Source organism: Pelophylax lessonae (genome assembly GCF_965119305.1).
Source record: "Pelophylax lessonae genome assembly, chromosome: 1".
Lineage (NCBI taxonomy): Eukaryota > Metazoa > Chordata > Amphibia > Anura > Ranidae > Pelophylax > Pelophylax lessonae.
The window spans coordinates 876,374,109-876,395,734 of NC_138768.1; the positions used below are offsets into that span (position 1 = coordinate 876,374,109).

Sequence of the window (21,626 nt, forward strand, 5' to 3'; positions counted from 1 at the left end):
CCCCCCCGCGCGTGTGACTGGCGGACCCGATGTCCGCTGGTCACTCGCGATCTTCGGGTGGAGAGGGAGAAAGGCAGGCGGCTAATGTAAACAAAGCCGCCTGTCATTCTCCCCTGTGTAAGAATGGAGATCATACGGTTCTACTATGTAGGACCGTTGATCACTGTTCCTACACCTCAAGCCACAGCCAATCACAGTTAGAATCACGCCCCTAGGGACACACATAACCCCTCCCTCTCAAAAAAGTTAACACCTTCACTGCCAGTGTAATTTTGCAGTAACAGTGCATATGTATATTACTGATTACTGTAGAAATGTCACCGGTAACCCAAAAAGTGTCAAAAATGTCAGTCAAGGGTCCGATCTGTCCGCCGCAATGTCACAGTCCCGCAAAAAAAAACGCAGATCGCCGCCATTACACGTTAAAAAAAAAAACAACAAAAATGACAAAAATCTTTCCCTTTGTTAGTAAACGCAATAACTTTTGCGCAAACCAATCAAAATAATTATCCTGTTAGATATGACACAGCTACCTCCATGCCTCAGGAGTGGGGTCACCAATATTATCCTGTTAGATGTGACACCGCTATTTCCATGCCTCAGGAGTGGGGTCATCAATATTATCCTGTTAGATGTAATGCCGCTACCTCCATGCCTCAGGAGTGGGGTCACCAATATTATCCTGTTAGATGTGACACCACTATTTCCATGCCTTAGGAGTGGGGTCACCAATGTGATCCTGTTAGATGTAATGCCGCTACCTCCATTCCTCAGGGGTGGGATCACTGATATTATCCTGTTAGATGTGACACCGCTACCTCCATGCCTCAGGGGTGGGTTCACCGATATTATCCTGTTAGATGTGACACCGCGGGTGTGTGGCCGGCAGCCGGAGTGGCTGGACGCAGCCCTGTAGAGCTCCGGGATAGCGGGTGTAATATTGCAGATCACAGCGACCAGAAGCCCCAGCCTTTTACTCCACACACAGAAGACACAATGGAGAATCGATTTGGTGACATGGGAAAATGAGAGAACAGGGAAGGGCTCCGAAAACTGACTTTTTTCAACCCTGCAGCGAACAGGGGGAATCAACATGATGTCGGCTCTTCCTATTCAGCAGCAGTCAGAATGGACATGGCACAGGGCACAGGCAGATCTTACAGGCTTACGTAACCTCTCTACTTCTAACAGTTCTGTGAAACAAAGGAGAAAGCTGGCTAATGATGAAGGGGCTGAGATGTGGGTGATGCAGCAGGCAGTAGAATTAAGTGAATCTGCCAGATACGGGAAACAGCTTATCTCTTTTCCTACCAATGGTCAGCCTGTCCTGGACACTGCTATGAAGGACATGTTGCTTTCTTTAAGGGGGGGCTTTGCAACACGACATGGCTGTATTCATGAGGAGTACACAAAGGGAGTTTGATGATATGTGCGAGCAGGTGGATCATGTTGAAAATAAGATGCAGGATTTTACTCAGGCCCACAACAAATTAGTTGATGCCCACAACGACCTTGAGGAGGAATTTAAATTGCTTAAAATAAAAGGGGCTGACCTGGACGTTAGATCTTGCAGAAAAAATATAAAGTTCAGCAGGATTGCGGAATCAGTCAAGGTGGCCGATCCGCATCCGTTTCCGCATGATAGCTGATCTACTGCCTTCCGTTCCTCCCCATGATATCACAGACTCCCTAAGCCAGCTTATCTACCTGACATGATCCCTAGAGATGTTCTTGTTAGGATCCACTTTTATCACATCAAAGACCAGGTCATGCATGTCGAGCAGCAACGCTCATCGCTGTCTGACCACTACTCTGGGATAACCTTGTTCGCTGACCTATCCCAAGCCACCATGATGGCGAGGAAAAACCTAACCCAAATTACCAAAATATTTTGCAACCATAAAATTCTATATCACTGGGGGTGTGACAGTGTTCACCGTCACTGGAATTTAAAGACAGATAAGTAATGGTTTGGATTGCTTCATATTTGCCAGCAATATCTCCATATAGAAATATTAAGATTTATTCCCATTTGCCATGAAATCTGTAATTCCTAAATGCTGTGTATATTACATATCTTTCAATGTCAGCAAGGTTTTTCTTTTGTTTGTGTATTGGGAGGGAATGTGGATTGTCCTGTCTCATTGTAAGTGCTAATGACCTCCCATTGTTCTGTGTCTGGCTATTGTGTACATTGATTGTCCCCTGGGGGTTTCTGTCTCATTACACATAACAGTCCTTGTCAAACTATCTGACCAATCCCTTCTGACTCATTTTCAAGTCCTCATTTGCATGGCTAAGGAGGACCTGAAGGAGAACGGCATGTACTTTGCAATTGACCAATGGGAAAGCGGTTGTTGGGGGCAGGATGTTCCAAATTCTGTATATAAGTGTGTTGTGTACTTCCAATAAATCGTCTTCCTGTTTGAACTTACATACAGCCTGCCTGGTGTTTGTTCCAATGGATTCCGAACTATAGCTATAGTTCGGATCCCGGAGCCTTAGTTGACCGAACCATCAGACGTTGCGATCTGCAAGCTGACTCACTAGAAGCAGAGGAGTGTCGGGAGAGCGGAAGCGAGCGAGCAAGGGTCTCGTCACATTGGTTGGCAGCGGTGAGATTTGCTCTCCAGTTACCGGGACACTCCAAACCACCACAGTCAATGACCAGCTATGCAGCATGCAGGAGAGCCACGCTGAAGGACCTACTTGAGAGCCGTGGAGGGACCAGTGGGACAAAGAACAAGGCCACCCTGATCAGTGAGCTAGCCGAGATGGATCAGAGGGAGGGTGATGCAGGACCCCGGTCAGTTAAAGACTTGTTTCAGCAACGAGTTTGAGAGCGGTTGGCATTATATGGTGCCAACCCATCAGAGACCACCATACAGAATGCCATTAGAGACATCCAGCTGCAGGATGAGCGACAAGAGAAAGAACTAGAACGACAAGAGAGGGAACGAGAGCGGCAACATGAGCAGAGAATGGGAGAAATACGGCAATCGGAGAAAACGCCTAAAGATGCAGCGTCCCCATATGAGGAGGGGTTTCGCTGGAGGTTGCAGCAACACTTGGTCCAACAGGATGGGCCTGGATCAGAGGAAGCCATACTGGACTGGAGAGATTTCACTTGAAAGGAAATGTGGTATGAGGCCTTAGAGGATGTGCAGTGGAGGCGGAGAGAGAACCTTCCCAGTGAAGAACAGCGGTTCCAGGTATACGTTGCCCTGCGGTTACCTTTCCTAGGAGAGCAACCCCCCGGATGAGTGGGTGACGGAGCTGAGGAACCTGATTTGGAAGGAGTTGTGGCTGGATGAAGCTTACCGGGCACTAAAGTGGTAGGCCACCAGCTACGACCACTGGATGGCTGACGACAATATGCCGGAAGGTGAAGACTATAGTGGCCCGGGCTTGCTGTGGATGGCCTTTGAGGAGAGGGACTTTGGATGTCCAGCAGAGTTTCGGCGCTGGGAAATCCAGGACACCAGGGAAGCCCTACTTGGTCTCCCCAAAGCGGATGATTTGGGGTCAGACCTGATTCATCTGGTCGGAATGGAGTGGGAACTGGAGCAGGACTACCAACGCCTGCTCTGCTCCATTCCACCCCAATCTACCCTGCAAGCAGAGCCAGAGTCCTGGGTGGCAGATCCAGACCCACAACCCTTCAGTTGGAGAGACAGTACAGACTGGTGGTACTTGGAAGACCCACTGATGGCAGGTGGAGATGGGACCGAGGTCTCTCTACCGGCCCTACAGGGAGGCTGGGCATCCGGCCCAGGCCCCCAGCTACAGCAGGAGTTACAGGGAGCCAAAGGTGTCGTCTTTCCTTCCAAGCAGCAGTGTATCTTACAGGGAGAGGAGACAACTAATCCTTCTCCCCAATCACAGGGAGACAACAGCTCTGACCCCAATTGTACAGATGGGACAGCGGTCTCTGCACCAGACCTACAGGGATGCTGGACGGCCGGTCCAGATCCCCAACCTGCCCCGCAGGAATACCAGGAGGAGGAGGTAGGCGATCCCTCCTCTCTACAGCAGACCCCCAACCAGGTTCTGGGGGTAGTATTCGCCAACCCCAACCCAGCAGAAGAGCTGGCAACAGGGCAGAGTGCTACCAACCTCTGCCCAGCACCTGCAAAAGCTACAGTCCTCAGTTGTACACCCCAGGGATGCTGGACAGTCGGCCCAGATCCCCAACAGCCTGACGAAGTGAGCCTCACCACCCTGTCTTCTCTCCAGTGGCTGAAAGGACTCCCAGGAGAAGGGCCAGTCCACACTTATCCCCAGCAGCGGGTATGTTCTGCGAGAGAGGCAGAGGTTGGCTGGGTGAGTAACACTGTTTTCCCGACAATTTGTTTGGGGTACTGGGTGGGTGCAGACATTGGGAGGGCCTGTGGAACACAGCCTACCTTAGAGAGGTTGGAAAGTTCTTCTCTCAGTGTACTAGGCTCCTCTTATGTCTAAATCACCCTGTGTCTTTTAGGGACACAGTGTGCCCAAGAAGCCCAGTCTGGCCTGCCCAAACCAGACTTTCACAGACTGATCGGCTATGAGAGCTCCATGCGCCTTGCCAAGACAAACCTACAAACTATGTGGAACTTTGTCAAGGAAGCTGCCATGATGGATGGACTCTTTGGGACTTGTTACCTGACTAACTCAGGCACAGACCAATTGTAGGTCTGGTACCTGGATTAGTCTACCTTTGGGGGGAAGATATGTGACGGTGTTCACCGTTACTGGAATTTAAAGACAGATAAGTAATGGTTTGGATTGCTTCATATTTGCCAGCAATATCTCCATATAGAAATATTAAGATTTATTCCCATTTGCCGTGAAATCTGTAATTCCTAAATGCTGTGTATATTACATATCTTTCAATGTCAGACAGGTTTTTCTTTTGTTTGTACGGCATGTACTTTGCAATTGACCAATGGGAAAGCGGTTGTTGGGGGCAGGATGTTCCAAATTCTGTATATAAGTGTGTTGTGTACTTCCAATAAATCATCTTCCTGTTTGAACTTACATACAGCCTGCCTGGTGTTTGTTCTAATGGATTCCGAACGGCACATAGCTGTAGTTCAGACGTTGCGATCTGCAATTTGACTCACTAGAAGCAGAGGAGTGTTGGGAGAGCGGAAGCGAGCGAGCGAGGGTCTCGTCACAGGGGGTTTCCTGACAAACTTCTAATAGACAAAAACAATGAATCCTAGAACCGTTACCTCGCTAGAGAGGGGACTGGGTCTTTTACGCAGGTGGAATCTGATACCAGGAGACTATGATGAGATCACTGGTGAACCTTCCCATGGAGCCTCACCTCCTCCCTGGCACACCACCCAGGGCTGATGCAGCCCTGCATCGTTCTTCCCCATTCTGATGTGCCTTCTAATGCTTTCATCCGTGTTGCTACACGGTTGGACAATTCTTTACTATTCCTATTAAGTTCAAGTGCTTCCAGACCCTTTTGGAGACCTGCGCGGTCAAACATTCTGTCTTTTTCTTTCTCCAACGTGTTTGTGTAGGATGTTCCCAGGGCTTTTTTTCTCAGAGAATAGGTTCAGGAACTTTTCTCTTTTAAGTCACCCTTCGCCTCTGCCCCTTACCCACCTCCAAGAACCATTCCTTGGTTCGGCCCCTTACCCACCTCCCAATACTGCCCCTTTTAGAGAATATAGACCCAAGTATTATTTTGTGGTGCTAAGTATTTTGTATGGAATTTGTTAATGATAACAAAAAAGACAGTAAAATAGATCTAGCAGCAATGGACACTCCAACGACAATAGATCCACCCCAGCAACAATAGACTCCCAACAGCCAACATTAATAGACCCTCCAGCAGCCAGCAACAAATACCTCTCACTCAACAGTACATCCCTGCCAGCAACAATTGACCCCCTGCAACATAGGATTCTCCCCCAGCAAAAATAGATCCCTACCAACAACAATAGACCCCCCCCTGCGAAAATAGATCCCTTTCAGGAACAAAAGGTTCCTCAGTAGCCAGCATCAATAGACCCCTTCCTCTACAGTACCTCCCTCCCAGCAACAACTGACCCCCAGCAACATACATTACATACATACATTCAGTTCTGTAAGGTGCCCGGAACTGCATTCCCCCGCATTCCCGCTGAAAAAAAGCCCTGGATGTTCCCATACAAACGTTCTACATACCAGTTCTTGTTTTTTTCTATTGTTTTATTACATTTTGGATCCTCCTAGGCTCGGGTTCTGGCAACTGATATCTGACCACACTGATACTATACAGGCTTCCACACGGATTCTTTACCAGCACCATTAGACGACGGCAAATCTTCTGTATGTATTTTAATGACGATTAGACTGCTTTCTTTGAATGTTAGAGGTCTAAACAGCCCCTATAAACGCCGAGCCTTGTTGGAGGATGCTATACGCCAACATTGTGATATCTTATGCATTCAAGAAATGCACTTTGCAACAGATAAAGCCCCTAAGTGCTCACATGTTCCACATATTTTCTCTACCACAGCACCAAAAAAAAAGAATGGAGTCATGCTAGCTATCAAGGACACGGTGTCGTTTAGCCTTGTGGACAAAAATTTTGATGTTCAGGGCAGATTTCAAAACTCTTGTAGCTGAGGTAAATAATGTATTCTATACAGTTTTTAACTTGTATGCTCATAATCAGCTTCCCATACTCTTTTTCCGAAAAATTATATCGACTAGTGAAAATGATGCAACAGGGTAAGGTTCTTATATGTGGAGATTTCAATGCTGTGATGAATGTATCTATGGACTCCTCCTCTCACACTATGATGCAGCTCCGGGGTCTAGGTCCCTTCTGCCTCAGTGAGGAATTGTATGATCCTTGGCAGTGTCTTCACACATCTGAAAAGGACTATTCATTCTGTAGTACCCTCCTAGGTAGGAGCTAGAGAGAGAAAGTATAGTTTTGAATCCTGTCTGCTTACCAGAGGGATTGCAGGTACATCTATATTGTTCTCTGCCTACCAAAGAGCAGGATATGTTAGTGAGGTCTGCTCAATGTGCTCAGGTGCACTTTAGTCTTTCTGCAGAGTGTTTCACACTGGTCCAATGGAGAGGCATGTTGGACAGTGGGAGGAAACCTGACTAATGAGTGCACAGGTGTTTGATACAGCCCTGGTGATTTGGCAGAGGAAAGTGCCTTAGTGCATGCTGGGATACTGTATAAATGCCAGGAGCACATATGCTCGGGGTCATTTGTCTGGATAGCGGAGTCCTGGAGGGAGGGGGCGGCTGCCTCCTCCTTTGTAGAGGTTCCATGTGGCCTCAGGTGGTCGACCTGAGGGCCTAGAGAGAATTAGAGAGGAACTGAACCCAGAGGTCCTGTGAAGCTGACTGTGAGGGTAGACGCTAAAGGATCTGATTCTGCGGTACAGTGAGTGCAAATCTGTGTCAAGGGGCCTGACCTGAGGGGGGCCACCCCTGCAGCTAGAAGTGCACAGGTGTCAGTAAAAGGGATGCTAGTGAGTGTCCTGAAGAGAATGTAGTTCACCAAGTATATTGCTGGAGAGAAAAGAGCAAGGAGACTTAACCTTTTCCATACATATGGCAGTATGGTTCAAGGTGTACAACAAATAGATGGGTGTGTTGGCGCTCCCAAAAACAATGACAATCGGCTCTGATAAATCACTTGTCTTAAGTCAAATTGGCAAGTTTATTTAAAAGGCTAAAATGATGATAGAATCGACTGTGATGACAGCAAATGTCCGACGATGAGGCAATACCTTGAGGGAGGACCCAGAAGTAGGGTGGAGACGCCTGTCCAAGTGTGAAGCCTTGATGATGGAAACACTCAGGGGCTGGAAGAGGAACGGGAAGAGGAGAAGGGGGGAACCCCAGCCCCCGCAAATCAATCTGGCCGCGAGGATCGTTCAGGCTGCACCGCGGCGTCCACTCCTGTCCTCGAGCGGCTGAGGCGGTGCTGGAAGATGACATCACTGGTCGCCCGCAGCTGAGTCACGGAGACGTACTCAACGGACCCTGCTTGCCTCGTAACCAGGGAAACTGAAGCAAAGGCAGCCTCACTGAGCCGGGCACAGCACACAACCGTGTGAGCTGTCAGCCAGCTGGGAGGACATTAGTGGCCACAAAACGGGGAGGATGACATGTTTCGGGCAAAGTACTTCATCAGATCTCCTGTGGCTCAAAAAGAAGGGAAATTTGAATGGGAATGAAAGGAAGAGGCGTCGCCACCCACTCCATGGCTCCACCCCCAGAAAACCACTGGTTGTGAACAAATGCAGACACAATACAAATACAAATAGAAACAAATAAAAACAGAAATGCACAAATATGGCACAAAAATCTATAACTGATGTGTATGTATGAAAAAAAAATGTATATAAAAAAAAAAAAAAAAAAAAAAAAGGGAGAGGGAAAAAGATGAATCAGGTTGCCTTAAACCACAGAATATATATCTCGTTTAACCCATGGGGGGACAAAGTATTCAACTTATATATCCAGAAAGTCTCTCTCTTGCAAAGCAAGGAGAGGCGTTCATTGGTGGTCAAAGTGCCCTTTGGCACAAACTCAATCGCCCAAACCTTCAGGTCTTAAACATCACCTTTGTGATGGGTGGCAAAATGACGGGGAACACTATGGGGTAATTTACCGTTCTTAGTGTTTAGTCCTTGAGCAATGGCCCTACGATGCTCACCTATCCGTGTACGTAGGTGGCGGATGGTAAGACCCACGTAAAGGAGATTACATGGGCAGTGTAAAATGTAGACCACAAACTCTGTGGAACAGGTAATAAATTGGCGTATGGAATAACTGTTGCCGAGTGTATGGCAAAAGGAATCACAGCCATGTTGGATAAATTGGCAAGTGAGGCACCTTCTCTTCTTGCTTTGAAAAGTACCCACTCTATCACTGAAGTAGGACCTGATGTCCATAGTCCTCTCGATCATAGGTTTGTTGACTTTGCTGGGGGCAATGTTGTTTTTGATAGTCCGTGCCCTCCTACAGACAACCTGGGGGGCTGGAGGGAGGTGGGGACCTAGTCTGGGGTCTGAACGTAAAATGGACCAGTGCTTCTTTAAGATGTGAGTAATCTGTCTGTAATTATTATTAAAACCGGTGATGAATCTGGCTTGGTGAGTGGTTTTGTTCCCTGTGGAGTTAGCCCCAGAAGGACAGAGGGAAGATACGTTTCTACAATCAGTAAAGGCCTTTTGGACCAGTTCCTCAGGGAAACCTTTTTCCAGGAACTTCTCCTTCATGAATTGGCCCTGGGGTTCTCCCCCCCCCCCTTCTCCTCTTCCCGTTCCTCTTCCAGCCCCTGAGTGTTTCCATCATCAAGGCTTCACACTTGGACAGGCGTCTCCACCCTACTTCTGGGTCCTCCCTCAAGGTATTGCCTCATCGTCGGACATTTGCTGTCATCACAGTAGATTCTATAATCATTTTAGCCTTTTAAATAAACTTGCCAATTTGACTTAAGACAAGTGACTTATCAGAGCCCATTGTCATTGTTTTTGGGAGCGCCAACACACCCATCTATTTGTTGTACAGTGTGTTTCTCAGTCAGGATCTGGGTTTTGGGTAGGCTGCAACCCTGACATGACTTTTGGCTGTTTGGCTTTTTGGTTACAACTCATCCACCCCACTTCATCTTTGAACCCTGAACATCTGTCCTACAGCGCCAGGATTTTTTGTATGTATTTTTTTTGTATGCAGTATGGTTCAAGCACTGCTTCCACAAGCAACCTGGTGATGCCAAGTAAGAGTTGCCCTTATCCATAGTGAATAGTTCCAGTTGGAGTATCCCACTATTCCATTCCCTCATCCAAATTCAAAAATAAACACTAAAAACCAACACCCTGGACTGTTTATTGAGTGTTGAGCAATTGGGAGTAAGGAGGGATGTGTGAACTGTACCCTAAGTGACCTGTGCTGGTAATCAGAGGAGGCCCAACAAGTCATCATACAGCAAGTATTTTAGGGGACCGTGCTGCAATTCTTTTTTAAGATTCATAACAGCTGCTCAAGAATTGCTTTCTTTCTTACCGATAAGCATTTACTACAACCCGTATCAATAATATCCCGTGGTTGGACCATGCTCCTATCATATTGGATAAAATAGATGCACAAGCTGGTCCGCAAACCAATTTATGGAGAAATAACACCTATTTTTGTCCACAGTACCGCACTGAAATCTCAACTATATTGAAGGAGCATCTATTGTACAACGACACTGGCATTCCTTTTGCTGCTACAGTATGGTGTACCCATAAGGCATTTATAAGGAGGGCGATGACCCAAATAGCCTCCAGAGAGAAGAGGCGGAGGCAGCAGCATCTCTCTTGCCTACTTAAAGGATAAGTCCACCCTAAAACTAAAATCCCTGCATCTATAGATCTCTACAATCTAACACTAACTTATCTAGCCCTGTCCATCTCCAGCGGCAGAAGCTCTGCAGAGGACATAGCCGACAACAACTGTGAAATGAATAGGAAGTGACATCACCCATAGAGTTACCATGGGGCTTCTGTTGTCAGCTGTGTTCTCTGCACCTGCCTCCACAGCAAAGCCGGGGGATCGGTTCAGATCAGCTTCAAAAAAGTTAAGTATACTGATTTCTTCTTTGCAGGGTAGATAGGTTAGTGTTTGATTGTGAGATTGTGGAGATCTATAGATGCTGGGATTTTAGTGTGAGGATGGACTTATCCTTAAAGGAAATAGCAGAGCTAGAATCTCAGCATAAACAATCACAGGACTTAGCTTTATCGATTCCCCCCCTCCCCACAGCCTTCAGGGAGGAATTAAGGCAACTACTTATTTACAATTACGACAAGTACATTAAAAGATTGAAATTATCTCAATATTCCCAGAACAATAGGGCAGGCAAACTACTTGCCTCTCAACTGAAACGACAAGCGAAGGCTAAGCTTTCTAGCTTCCAGGGTCACTCCTCTGCTAAGATATGACACAGCTACTTCCATGCCTCAGGAATAGGGTCATTGATATTATCCTGTTAGATGTGACACCACTACCTCCATTTGCCTCGGGTTCTTTACCTAGTTTAGTGCAACGGCAGCCAAGCCCATAGCAACAGTGACTCTTTATAGCTCAATGAACAGTCTAGAGCAGGAGTCTCCAAACTTTTGCCCAAGGGCTGGATGTGGTCCTTTACTTGCCTTTATCCCGTCCTTGGGGCACTGTCACTTACCTTAGAGCAGAGCCTGACCTGCAGAGGGAGAACTCTTGTACAGCCCTGGCTCAGGCAACACTGGAGTTGTGACAGGGGATACGAGAGTGAAGCGGGGTAAGAGTGCCTGCGCTGGTCTTCCATTGGCAGGCGAGATGAGTGGCCGATGAGTCACTGGACAGGACTGGATTGCTGAGCAGCAGGTAGAAGCAGATACAGTGGTGCAGATGCAGGACAACGTCACCAGGCACTGGATGGAGCAGGATAGGCAAAAGACTGGAGCAGGGTCATACAAGTCAGATTGGTCACAGATAATCAGATAAGGCATAAGCAGCAGGCAGAGAATAGTCAGTGTACAGGCAGAGGTTGGCAGGAAAGCAGGTATAACAGAGTCTAGGCAAGCCGGGTCAGGACTGGAGATAAGCAAAGGTGGTCAGACAAGCCGGGTCAATACAGGAATCAAATACAGGAACAAGCACAGAACTCAGGTAAAGTTGCAGATCAGACAGCACTGCACAAGTGCAGCTGCTGCCCTTATATATGCCACTTAGGCACCAATGCTAGAACGGCTAACGCACGCGCATGTGCATAGGTGTTTGCATTTGGCGAATCTTTGTACGCACGTGCGCATTCCTACACACGCGTATCTGCCTATTACCGGAATGTCCCTGACATGCACTATTCCTCGAACTGACTCCCACGATGGGGCACTCTTCCTCCCATTGACACCAACAATGGGGAAACTCCACCTCCCACTGACACCAACTACGGGGCACAATTCCTTCTACTGATAAAAATGTATTCTGCTACATGTCTTTGGTTAAAAAAAAATAAAAAATCACAATAGGCGTATATTGATCGGTTTGTGTGAAAGTTAGAGCCTCTACAATCTATGGTATATATACTGAATATTAGAATTTTTATACTACTAATGGTGGTGAAAGTGCAGTGGACAATATGACACTAACTGATGCTGGAGGGAACTGACTAACTGACACTGATATCAACAGTGACACTAATACAGTGATCAGTGATAATACTATACACTGTCACTGTACTAATTACACTGGCTGGGAAGGGGTTAACATCTAGGGGCAATCAAGGGGCTAATAGTGTGCCTTAAATGTGTCATGTGTGCTGCTTTTTACTAAAGATCTCTGTTTTTCTGCTTTGCAGGGATAATAAACAGAGAGATCATTCCCTCTGTACAGAGCCCTATGTTGTTTGCCAACACAGGGCTCTGGGCTGTGATTGGACACCACCGATCAGCAGGTCCTGACCATGAATCATTGGCTGGGACCTGCTGAAAGGCTCCTGCTGTGTATAATCACGCATGCACATGCTCTAAACCAGGAAGCAGGGAGCGACGTACCAGTATGTCGCTTTGCCTGCACGGGCCGTGTATCCACAGTACATTGTGGGCGGCCGGTCCGCAAGTGGATACACAAAGCCTTGGAAAGCGCTCCATTGGATGAGGAGAGCAGGCGATCTCCCTGTGCGTCCTCATACTTCCCAGCACTGACTGTACATTGTCCATACACAGAAAGATCTTCCGCTGACAAGGCACTGACACCAAGGTCCATTTAGAAGCAGCTGTGGTTGTATTACAGCCAAAGTTTTTAAAGAGCTCTGTACTTTATAAAGTTCACCAATATGGTTTATAAATGTGCATAGCCTGAAGGCTTTGCAAGTTCGAAAAAATGCCATGATGTGACTTTGGTGGGCTCTCCTCTGATCATGAAGCTTTCTGCTGTGTTAACCACGGAGAACTTCCTCAGGATCAGTTCTATGAATGGACTGCAAAATACAGATCCCGGTATTGAGAAATACCTCTGAATGTAATGGAGATGGGATATCTTCTATTATAAATCATCTCTGAGAGTTTCATGTCTTCATCTTGTCTTTGTCAGGAGTCACATTTACAGATTGGAGAGTCACCGCAACCAGTATTGGCTTCCACTTGTCCTGCAGTCCTCAATGTCCGGATACCTGGAGATTTACTGTGGAGTTGTGTCCTAGGACAGAATATTCTATTTCTGGTCGATCATGTAAAGAATTATATGGTAATGTGGGAACATTCACCAATCTACGGCCATTCTCTAAATATAATATATACACCAAAATTTATACAGGGATCAAAAAATACAACCTGGTGAACGAAGTTATGTGGACGGATGACTCAGGTGAGAGAATGTTCTGTTCTTATACCAGTATTGTCTGTTCTGATATCAGCCAACACTGGACAGAATACTTAACACCCATCATTTACCGGTAGCACCCCAATGCCAGGAGCAGGATAGCACCTCCAGAGGCAGTGGGCGGGCTAGCATTTCACCCCAGGGCTGAACTCATGACTAAAACGGGGGGACAGAGAAAGAATATTGTGTGCCAGTCACTTTTGTCTTTTTAACTACTTGCCGCCCGTAGGACGTCTATGGACGTCCTCGGGTAGCAGTATTTATACCGGGATGATGCCTGCACCATCATCCCGGTGTTCTGCCGAAGTCTCCAACTCTCCAAAATCTCCAACCACGTCACTTCCGGTGACTCTCCAGCAGCAATAATTGGAGATTTCGAGGAGTTGGTGTTTTCATAGAACACCGGCAGCGTATGCACTATGACAGTGGTCCTCAACTCCAGGCCTCAGGGCCCACTAACAGGCCAGATTTTAAGTATTACCTTGGGGAAATGCAGACTAGAGTACTGCAATCACTGAGCAGCAAATGATATCACCTGGGATGTATTTCAGTTATCTTGCAAACCTGGCCTGTTAGTGGGCCCTGAGGACCAGGGTTGGGGACCACTGCACTATGGTACATGATATAATGACTGGACATTCTTAGTCCGCCCGCTACTAACCAACAACATGGCCACCTCTGAGGCGGCAACAACTTTTTGCCTCCTTACCCCTTGTGCTATCATAACAGCCAACTCTTCGTGTACCGTAGTGTACATCCGCTGCCGGTATTTTCTGAAAACACAATCTTGTCTAAATCTTCAATTATTGCTGCTGAAGAGTCACCGGAAGTGACGTGGTTGGACATTTTGGTGAGTTGGAGTTTTCAGGAGAATGGCGGCATTGAATTCTTTAGCCAGCAATTCCCTTTGTAGCAGTAGTGATTCAAGTGGCTAAATAGCTAGATAGATCACTTCTGCAGGTGGCAGAAGGGGGTCCCACCCCCCTCCCGCCACCGCCTTTCCCAGGCTCTACCGTCCAATCATAGACCCCAGGAACGATGCGACCAGCGGTATGGGCTGCACGGAATAGAGAGAGAGGGACTGACGTTGTTCCTGTCTCTGTGACCCTGAAAACAAGAAGCGATGAGTACGTCATCACTTCCGGTTCCGCCTCTTTGTTTACCTGGCCGTTAGCAGCCAGGAAGGCAGGCGAGTAGCTGATCTGTGTCTGATCGGCTGCATTGGAGGCCAGAGGAGAGATTTGGGGTCTAATAGACCCATAAAGAGGACCTGTTTCGGCCTGTGCTGTCACAAGAGATGTTGTTCATTCCTTGTGATAGCAATAAAGTTAATCCATAAAAAGTGTAAAAAAGAAAGTTTTGTCTAAAATAAATAATAATAATAAAAAGAAATTAAAACACCCGTGCTTATAAACAAATGCAAACGCATACGTTACTCCCGCACGCATATGTAAATGGTGATCGAACCACACATGTGAGGTACCACTGCGATCGTTAAAAAGAGAGCTAACTGCATAACTCTAGACTGGAACCCTGTAAAGGTGTTTTTAGTGACACCTATGGAGAATTGTAAGCACTGTAGTTTGCCGCCATTTCACGGGCAGACGCAATATGAAGCATAACATGTTAGATGTCTATTTACTCAGGTCTAACATCATTTTTCACATTATCCAAAAAAATTGTGGTTACTATTGTGTTTTATTCTTATTTAAATTCATTAAAGTTTATTTTTTCCAAAAAAATTGCGTTTGCAAAACCGCCGCAAATACCGCGTGATATAAAAAATTGTAACAATCCTCATTTTATTCTCTAGGGTCTCTGCAAAAAAAATGCATAATTTTTGGGGGTTTTAAGTCATTTTCTAGCAAAATAAGTAGATTTTCCCATGTAGAAGCGAAGTGTCAGAATTAGCCCGAAGTTGTAAACATTTTATTGTAGAATGATTGTTAGAGGTTAGAGGTCCAAGATAACAGAGCATTACAGAAGAGAACCTTCAGGGCTTCAGTGCAAGAAACCAGGGGGCCTCCCCACTGACCCCGGGCCCTTTACACTCATATTTTGACCCTTTATTATGGCCCTGCAGTGGGCCAGCTTCATACCTTCTTGGGGTCCCCCCACAGTGGCGGAACACCAGAGCCCAGTCGCAAGTGCAATCTTTGTGACCATGGTAGTTCCGACACTGGTGTCAGTAGTTTTTTATGTTTGTTGTTATATATATATATATATTTTTTTTTTAATTCAGTGTTTATTAGGAAAAGGAAACAACAAGGCATACAGAATAGGCAAAAAAAAAAATGAAACCAATGGTGTCAGTCCATATTACAATATCATATACAGAGAACAAACAACTTCAGGGAATACCAGTAATCGTAGTATAGAGGACCATAATGTAAAACGCATTACCCATAATGTCAGAGAGAATTGCTAGGGGAAGCCCGACCCCCGGAGAGATCCCGCCCCCAACCGGCATCTTTCACATGGCCGGAGTGGTGAGAAGGAGAGACCCCCTCCGGGCCGACCAAGCCCCTCCCCCAGTCAGCTAGTATGAACCCATGTATGTATGCCCATGGGGAGTGATAAAAACAAGAGAAACAGATAATGAACGACAGCTCCCGCCATTTCCCTTTCACATCTTTTGTGTATAAGTGGGGAAGGAGCCCACCATCAAGAGAGAGGAAGAAAAAAACAAAAAAGAAAAAAAAAAGGGGGTGGGTAACGAACAAAAAGGGGGAGGGAAGGAAAGAAAGAGGCGAGGAGGGAATGGGGGGGGGGGGAAGGGGGAAAGAGATAGCCACCCGGGCCGCAGATGCCGCACTAGGCCACCAAATCTCTGTATTCTGTGGAAAAACTGAACTCATGCCAGTAATACCATCTTTTGAGAAAACCCTCCCTAGTGCCCCGCTCGGCAGCCACGAGATCTTCCATTTCGTTGATGCTGGCCACCTTCCGCAGCCACATAGCCACTGTAGGAGGCTGCGACTGTTTCCAGAGAAGAGGGATACAGCTCTTGGCCGCCGTGAAAAGGAGCGGCAGGATTGATTTTCTGTAGGAAGCTCACGGGAATTCGTTGTGGTGAAGGAGAAAAAGGGCAGGACACAGAGTGAGAGCGTGGTCCGTAAACTTTTGTGCGATGCGTAATACCTCCGCCCAGAAGGGCTGCAGACGGCTGCAAGCCCAAAAGATGTGGAGAAGGGAGCCAACCTCCTCTCCACATCGCCAACAATGGTCAGAGCAGGAAGGGAACATTTTGCTCAATCGGGCCAGGGTGTAGTACCACCTGGTCAAAAACTTATACCCCGCCTCCTGATATTTAGAACAGGTGGAAGTTTTGTAGGTAAAAAAGAAAATACGATCAACCTGGTGGTCCGAAAAAGAGAGACCCAAATCGCGCTCCCACCGGGTGATATACAGGGGTCTGGAGGAGGGATCAGGTCCCGTCAGTAGACGATAGATCAAAGATATGGTGTGTCGCAATGGTGAGTCCGAGACACACAGTTCTTCGAAAAGGCATGAGGCGTCGGTCAAATGAGGTCGCAGGTGGCCGGGACTGCAGAAAGTGAGCTAACTGCACTTTTTGCCAGAAGGACAACAGTGCATAGGAGCCGTCGGAGAAGAGGGATTGTCGAGAAACCCACTTCCCTCCAATGATGAAGTGTCTGGCCTGGTGGAAACCTCGCGACTTCAGGGTGCGGAAACCTTGGTCCCGCAGGCCGTTGTTATATATTTTTACCATTTTATTTTATTTTATTTTTTTACAATTTTATTTTAAATTATTGTTTACATATTTTTTAGGACCCCTGTCGGGGGGGCTCTGGGGAAATATCAGGGGTCTAAATGGACCCCTGATGTCTCACTTTGGAACAGAGAAAGTCTACTCCTGTGGGGTTCATCAGCCACTGAGTGTTCAAGGTTATGACCTTGAACACTCAGTGGCCTCTTTATTAGACACACACATATTCAGATGATGCTTAATTGGAATTAAAGTGACTCCATTTCTCTCCCTATTTGACTGCGCTTGGGTGAAAGGCATAGAAGGAAAAGGAGCGTAGTCGGGTGGAATAGAAGAAACAGGAGCAGGGTCTAAAGGAATGAGAGCAGGGTCTGGGGGAATAGGAGCGAGGTCTGGTGAAATAGAAGAAATAGGAGTGGGGTCTGGTAGACGAGAAGACATAGGGGCTAGGTATTGTGGAATAGAGGGAATAGGAGTGGGGTCTGGTATAAAGAAAACCTAGGGGTTAGGTATTGTGTGGAAGGAATAGGAGGGGGGTCAGGTAGAAAAGAAGACAAAGGGGCTGGGTTTTGTGAAATAGAAGGAATAGGAGTAAGGTCTGGTGGAAAAGAAGGAATAGGATGGAGGGTCTGAGGGAATAGGATTGGGGTCTCATAGAAAAGAAGACATAGGGGCTGGGTATTGCGTAGAAGAAGTAAAAGTGGGCTCTATTGAAATAGAGGGAACTAGAGCGGCCTCCGGTGAAATAGAAGAAATAGGAGTGGAGTCTGGTGGAATAGAAAGGATAGGAGTGGAGTCTGGTGGAATAGAAGGAATAGGAGTGGGGTCTGGTGGAATAGAAGGAATAGGAGTGGAGTCTGGTGGAATAGAAGGAATAGGAGTGGAGTCTGGTGGAATAGAATGAACAGGAGTGGGGTCTCATGGAATAGAAGGACTAAGAGTGGAGTCTGGTGGCATGGAAGGAATAGAAGCAGGGTCTGGTGGAATAGAAGGAATAGGAGTGAGGTCTGATGAAAAAGAGGAAATAGAAAGGAAGTATGGAAGAATAGAAGAAATAAGAGCAGGGTCTGGTGGAATAGAAGAAATGGGAGCTGGCTCTGGTGAAATAGAAGAAATAGGAGTGGGGTCTGGTGGAATAGAAAGAATAGGAGTGGGGTCTGGTGGAATAGAAGGAATAGGAGTAAGGTCTGGGGGAAAAGAAGGAATAGGATGGAGGGTCTGAGGGAATAGGATTGGGGTCTCATAGAAAAGAAGACATAGGGGCTGGGTATTGCGTAGAAGAAGTAAAAGTGGGCTCTGGGGAAATAGAAGGAACTAGAGCGGCCTCCGGTGAAATAGAAGAAATAGGAGTGGAGTCTGGTGGAATAGAAAGAATAGGAGTGGGGTCTGATGAAAAAGAGGGAATAGAAAGGGAGTATGGAAGAATAGAAGAAATAAGAGCAGGGTCTGGTGGAATAGAAGATATGGGAGCTGGCTCTGGTGAAATAGAAGAAACTAGAGCTGCCTCCGGGGAAATAGAAGAAATAGAAGTGGAGTCTGGTGGAATAGAAAGAATAGGAGTGGTGTCTGGTGGAATAGAAGGAATAGAAGCAGGGTCTGGTGGAATAGAAGGAATAGGAGTGAGGTCTGATGAAAAAGAGGGAATAGAAAGGGAGTATGGAAGAATAGAAGAAATGGGAGCTTGGTCTGGTAGAAAAGAAGACATTGGTGGAGGTCTGGTGAAATAGAAGAAATTGGAGCGTGGTCTGGTGGAATAGAAGAAATAAGAGCAGGAACTGGTGGAATAGAGGGAATAGGAGTGGGATCTGGTGGAATAGAAGAAATAAGAGCAGGGAGTGCTGGAAAAAAAGAATGGAAACAGGGACTGGTGGAAAAGAAGGAATAGAAGCATGGACTGGTAGAATAGAAGAATAAAGCAGTAACTGATGGCACAGAAGAAATAGGAAAGGGCTCTGGTGGAATAGAAGGAACAAGAGTGGGGTCTGGTGGAATACAATGAACAGGAGTGGGGTCTGGTGAAAAATAAGGTAAAGGAGTTGGGTCTGGTGGAATAGAAGGAATAGGAATGGGGTCTGGTAAAATAGAGGGAATAGAAAGCGGGTATAGAAGAATAGAAGAAATAGGAGCAGGGTCCTGTGGAATAGAAGGAAGAGAAGTAGAGTTTGGTCGGGCAGAAGAAGTTGGGTCTGGTGGTGAGCAATGTGCTTCTGTATGGCTTTGTAGGTTTCTGCAAGTTACAATAAAGCTTTTTTAGATACAAAGAGAAAAACCACAAGCAGTGTATGTCTTTCTCTGTTTAATATCTCCATATACTAATTCTGCAGTTTGTTGCAGGGGGAGGGGTAGACTGATCTCTGTGTGTACGGACAGATTATCCCTATTAGATTCTGTAACATTTTATTTTCCATCCAGTTCCTGGTCAACCTGACATAGTGAAGGTTCCATCAATGGAAGATAACACAATTAGATGGAGCCTGTCTGAGGAATGGGGAAATATTACCGGATTCCAGGTAAGATCATCCATTTTCTGTATTTTATTCTTGATTCCATATTGACCGGTTACTGCTCACATGGTGAAGACTAACAGTAATGGTTGTGAGTCAATTTTATTTGACTTTTTAAAGTGAATGCGTTTAAGATGTTTTTAGGTTTTTTTTTTCATGGTAATATCATTTTTCATGGTAATTTACAAAAAAATATTTCATACAAGGTGTATTTATGACACACATGAGTTGAGTCCCAGAGCACCGTGAGTTAACTAACAAGAGAACACAGTCACAATGGGGTTACTTTACTAAAGGGAAATAGATTGTTCACATTGTAAGGGAATGTTCCCTTAGCTAAGTGAATGAGGTGAAGCTTAGCTAGCTTCCATCATCTGATCATGCGCAAGCAAAAAAAAATTTTTTTATTTATTTTTTTTTACTTTCCTTGCACTTGATTGGGTAGTCTTTGCACAGTGAATTCTCACTACATTCCCTTGCAAGGTGAACAGCCTATTAGTCTTTAGTAAACCAACCCATCTGTCCCTGAATGAAACCTCAGGTGGAGCTGTGGAGTAATTGCTCTGACATAATATTATTAATATTATTATTTAGGATTTATATAGTGCCAAAATATTGGCAATGCATTACAAGATAAGGGGGGGACAGTACAGTTACATTACAACCTGATACAAGAAGATTAGGAGGGTCCTGCTCATGGGGGCTTACAATTTAAAGGGGAAGGGCAAGTGGTACAAAAGGTAATAACTGTGAGGGATTAGTTGATGGAGAAAGCACAGTTTTTAGGTGGAAGCAGGATAGGATTGTAAGATGGCTGGTGCCTGGCCCAGTTCCACGTTGCCCTCACAGATCGTCGGGCACCAGCCTTTACATACAGATTGCAGGGTGTCACAAGTTTATCAGCCCAAACCAACGCTGTCACGTCTATGGATGGTAGCCTGAGACCTAGTCTTTCCATCCTCCTCGTACTTACATAGTTAACCCTCACTTCCACAGGAATAATCATGCACCTGGTCTAAATGCAAGCTTTCAGAACCCCGGTTGCCAGGTTTTTTTACCGCATCACTCACATCAAGACCTAGGCATTGGCTGTGCTGAACACTTCTGATATATTATCACACAGAGGCTTCTTGTCGAGACAAACTATTTTATTGAAATAACTCTTCAACCATGCAACCAAAAATTGACATTAGCAAAATCCAAATATTGGCCAACAATGGGACACTCTACCTCCCACTGACACCAACTACAGGATAATATGCCATCTACTGATATGAGTCACTTTCAGTTCAGATGGGCCTTCCCTGTCCTCTCCATCCCTGGCTGTAATCTCTCCAGGGGTCTCCAATCTTATCAAACCAAGTGCTAGTTTGCTGTCCTTCAGACTTGAGGGGGGCCAGACTTTGCCCAATGGAAGTAGTAATTGGCCTGGTGTCATCGGACATAACCAATGCCCCATCATTGTTATCAGTGGGTGGATTAGTGCCTCCATAATTGGTATCAGTGGGAGTAATAGTGACTCATATCAGTAGATGACATATTTTCCCATAGTTGGTGTCAATGAAAGAGTATATCATTGCTAGTGTCAGTGGGAAGAGTGCCCCATTGTTTGTCAGTGGGAGGAAGAGTGCCCCATTCTTTGTCAGTGGGAGGAAGAGTGCCCCATTGTTTGTCAGTGGGAGGAAGAGTGCCCCATTGTTGGTGTTAGTGGGAGAAATAGTGTCCCAAGTGCCATATAAAGGCAAGCAAAGGGCCACATCCTGTCCTTGGGCTGCAGTTTGGAGACCACTGCCATAGACCATGCAGATCTTTTGAATTGGAGAACAAGTGGACACACTTATCTCTCCCTCCTTCTACTACCTTTGCTCCAGTCTTTTAGTTGTTAAGTCCATGTACCCATCCTCCCTCTAGTGAGCTCCAAAGAATAGGAACTTACTTCAGCCCCTCCCCTGAGGGGAAGAGTTTGGAACAGGACCTATTCTCTCTTTATCTCAGAGCTTTAGCTCTTAGTTTAAATTCCACCCCCCTTA

The 21,626-nt window shown here is 46.2% G+C and overlaps 1 protein-coding gene across 1 annotated transcript in view; it reads left to right on the top strand.

Moving 5' to 3' along the window:
* The window catches only part of LOC309550452 (uncharacterized protein), a gene marked incomplete at its 5' end in the record, with an annotated part of 141,680 nt that overhangs the window by 68,094 nt on the left and 51,960 nt on the right, over positions 1-21,626 (top strand). Inside the window, 2 exons of the mRNA XM_082250828.1 lie at positions 13,075-13,347; positions 19,505-19,602. Of these exons, the coding sequence (XP_082106954.1) occupies positions 13,075-13,347; positions 19,505-19,602 (371 nt within the window). The remainder of the gene's footprint in view (positions 1-13,074; positions 13,348-19,504; positions 19,603-21,626) is intronic.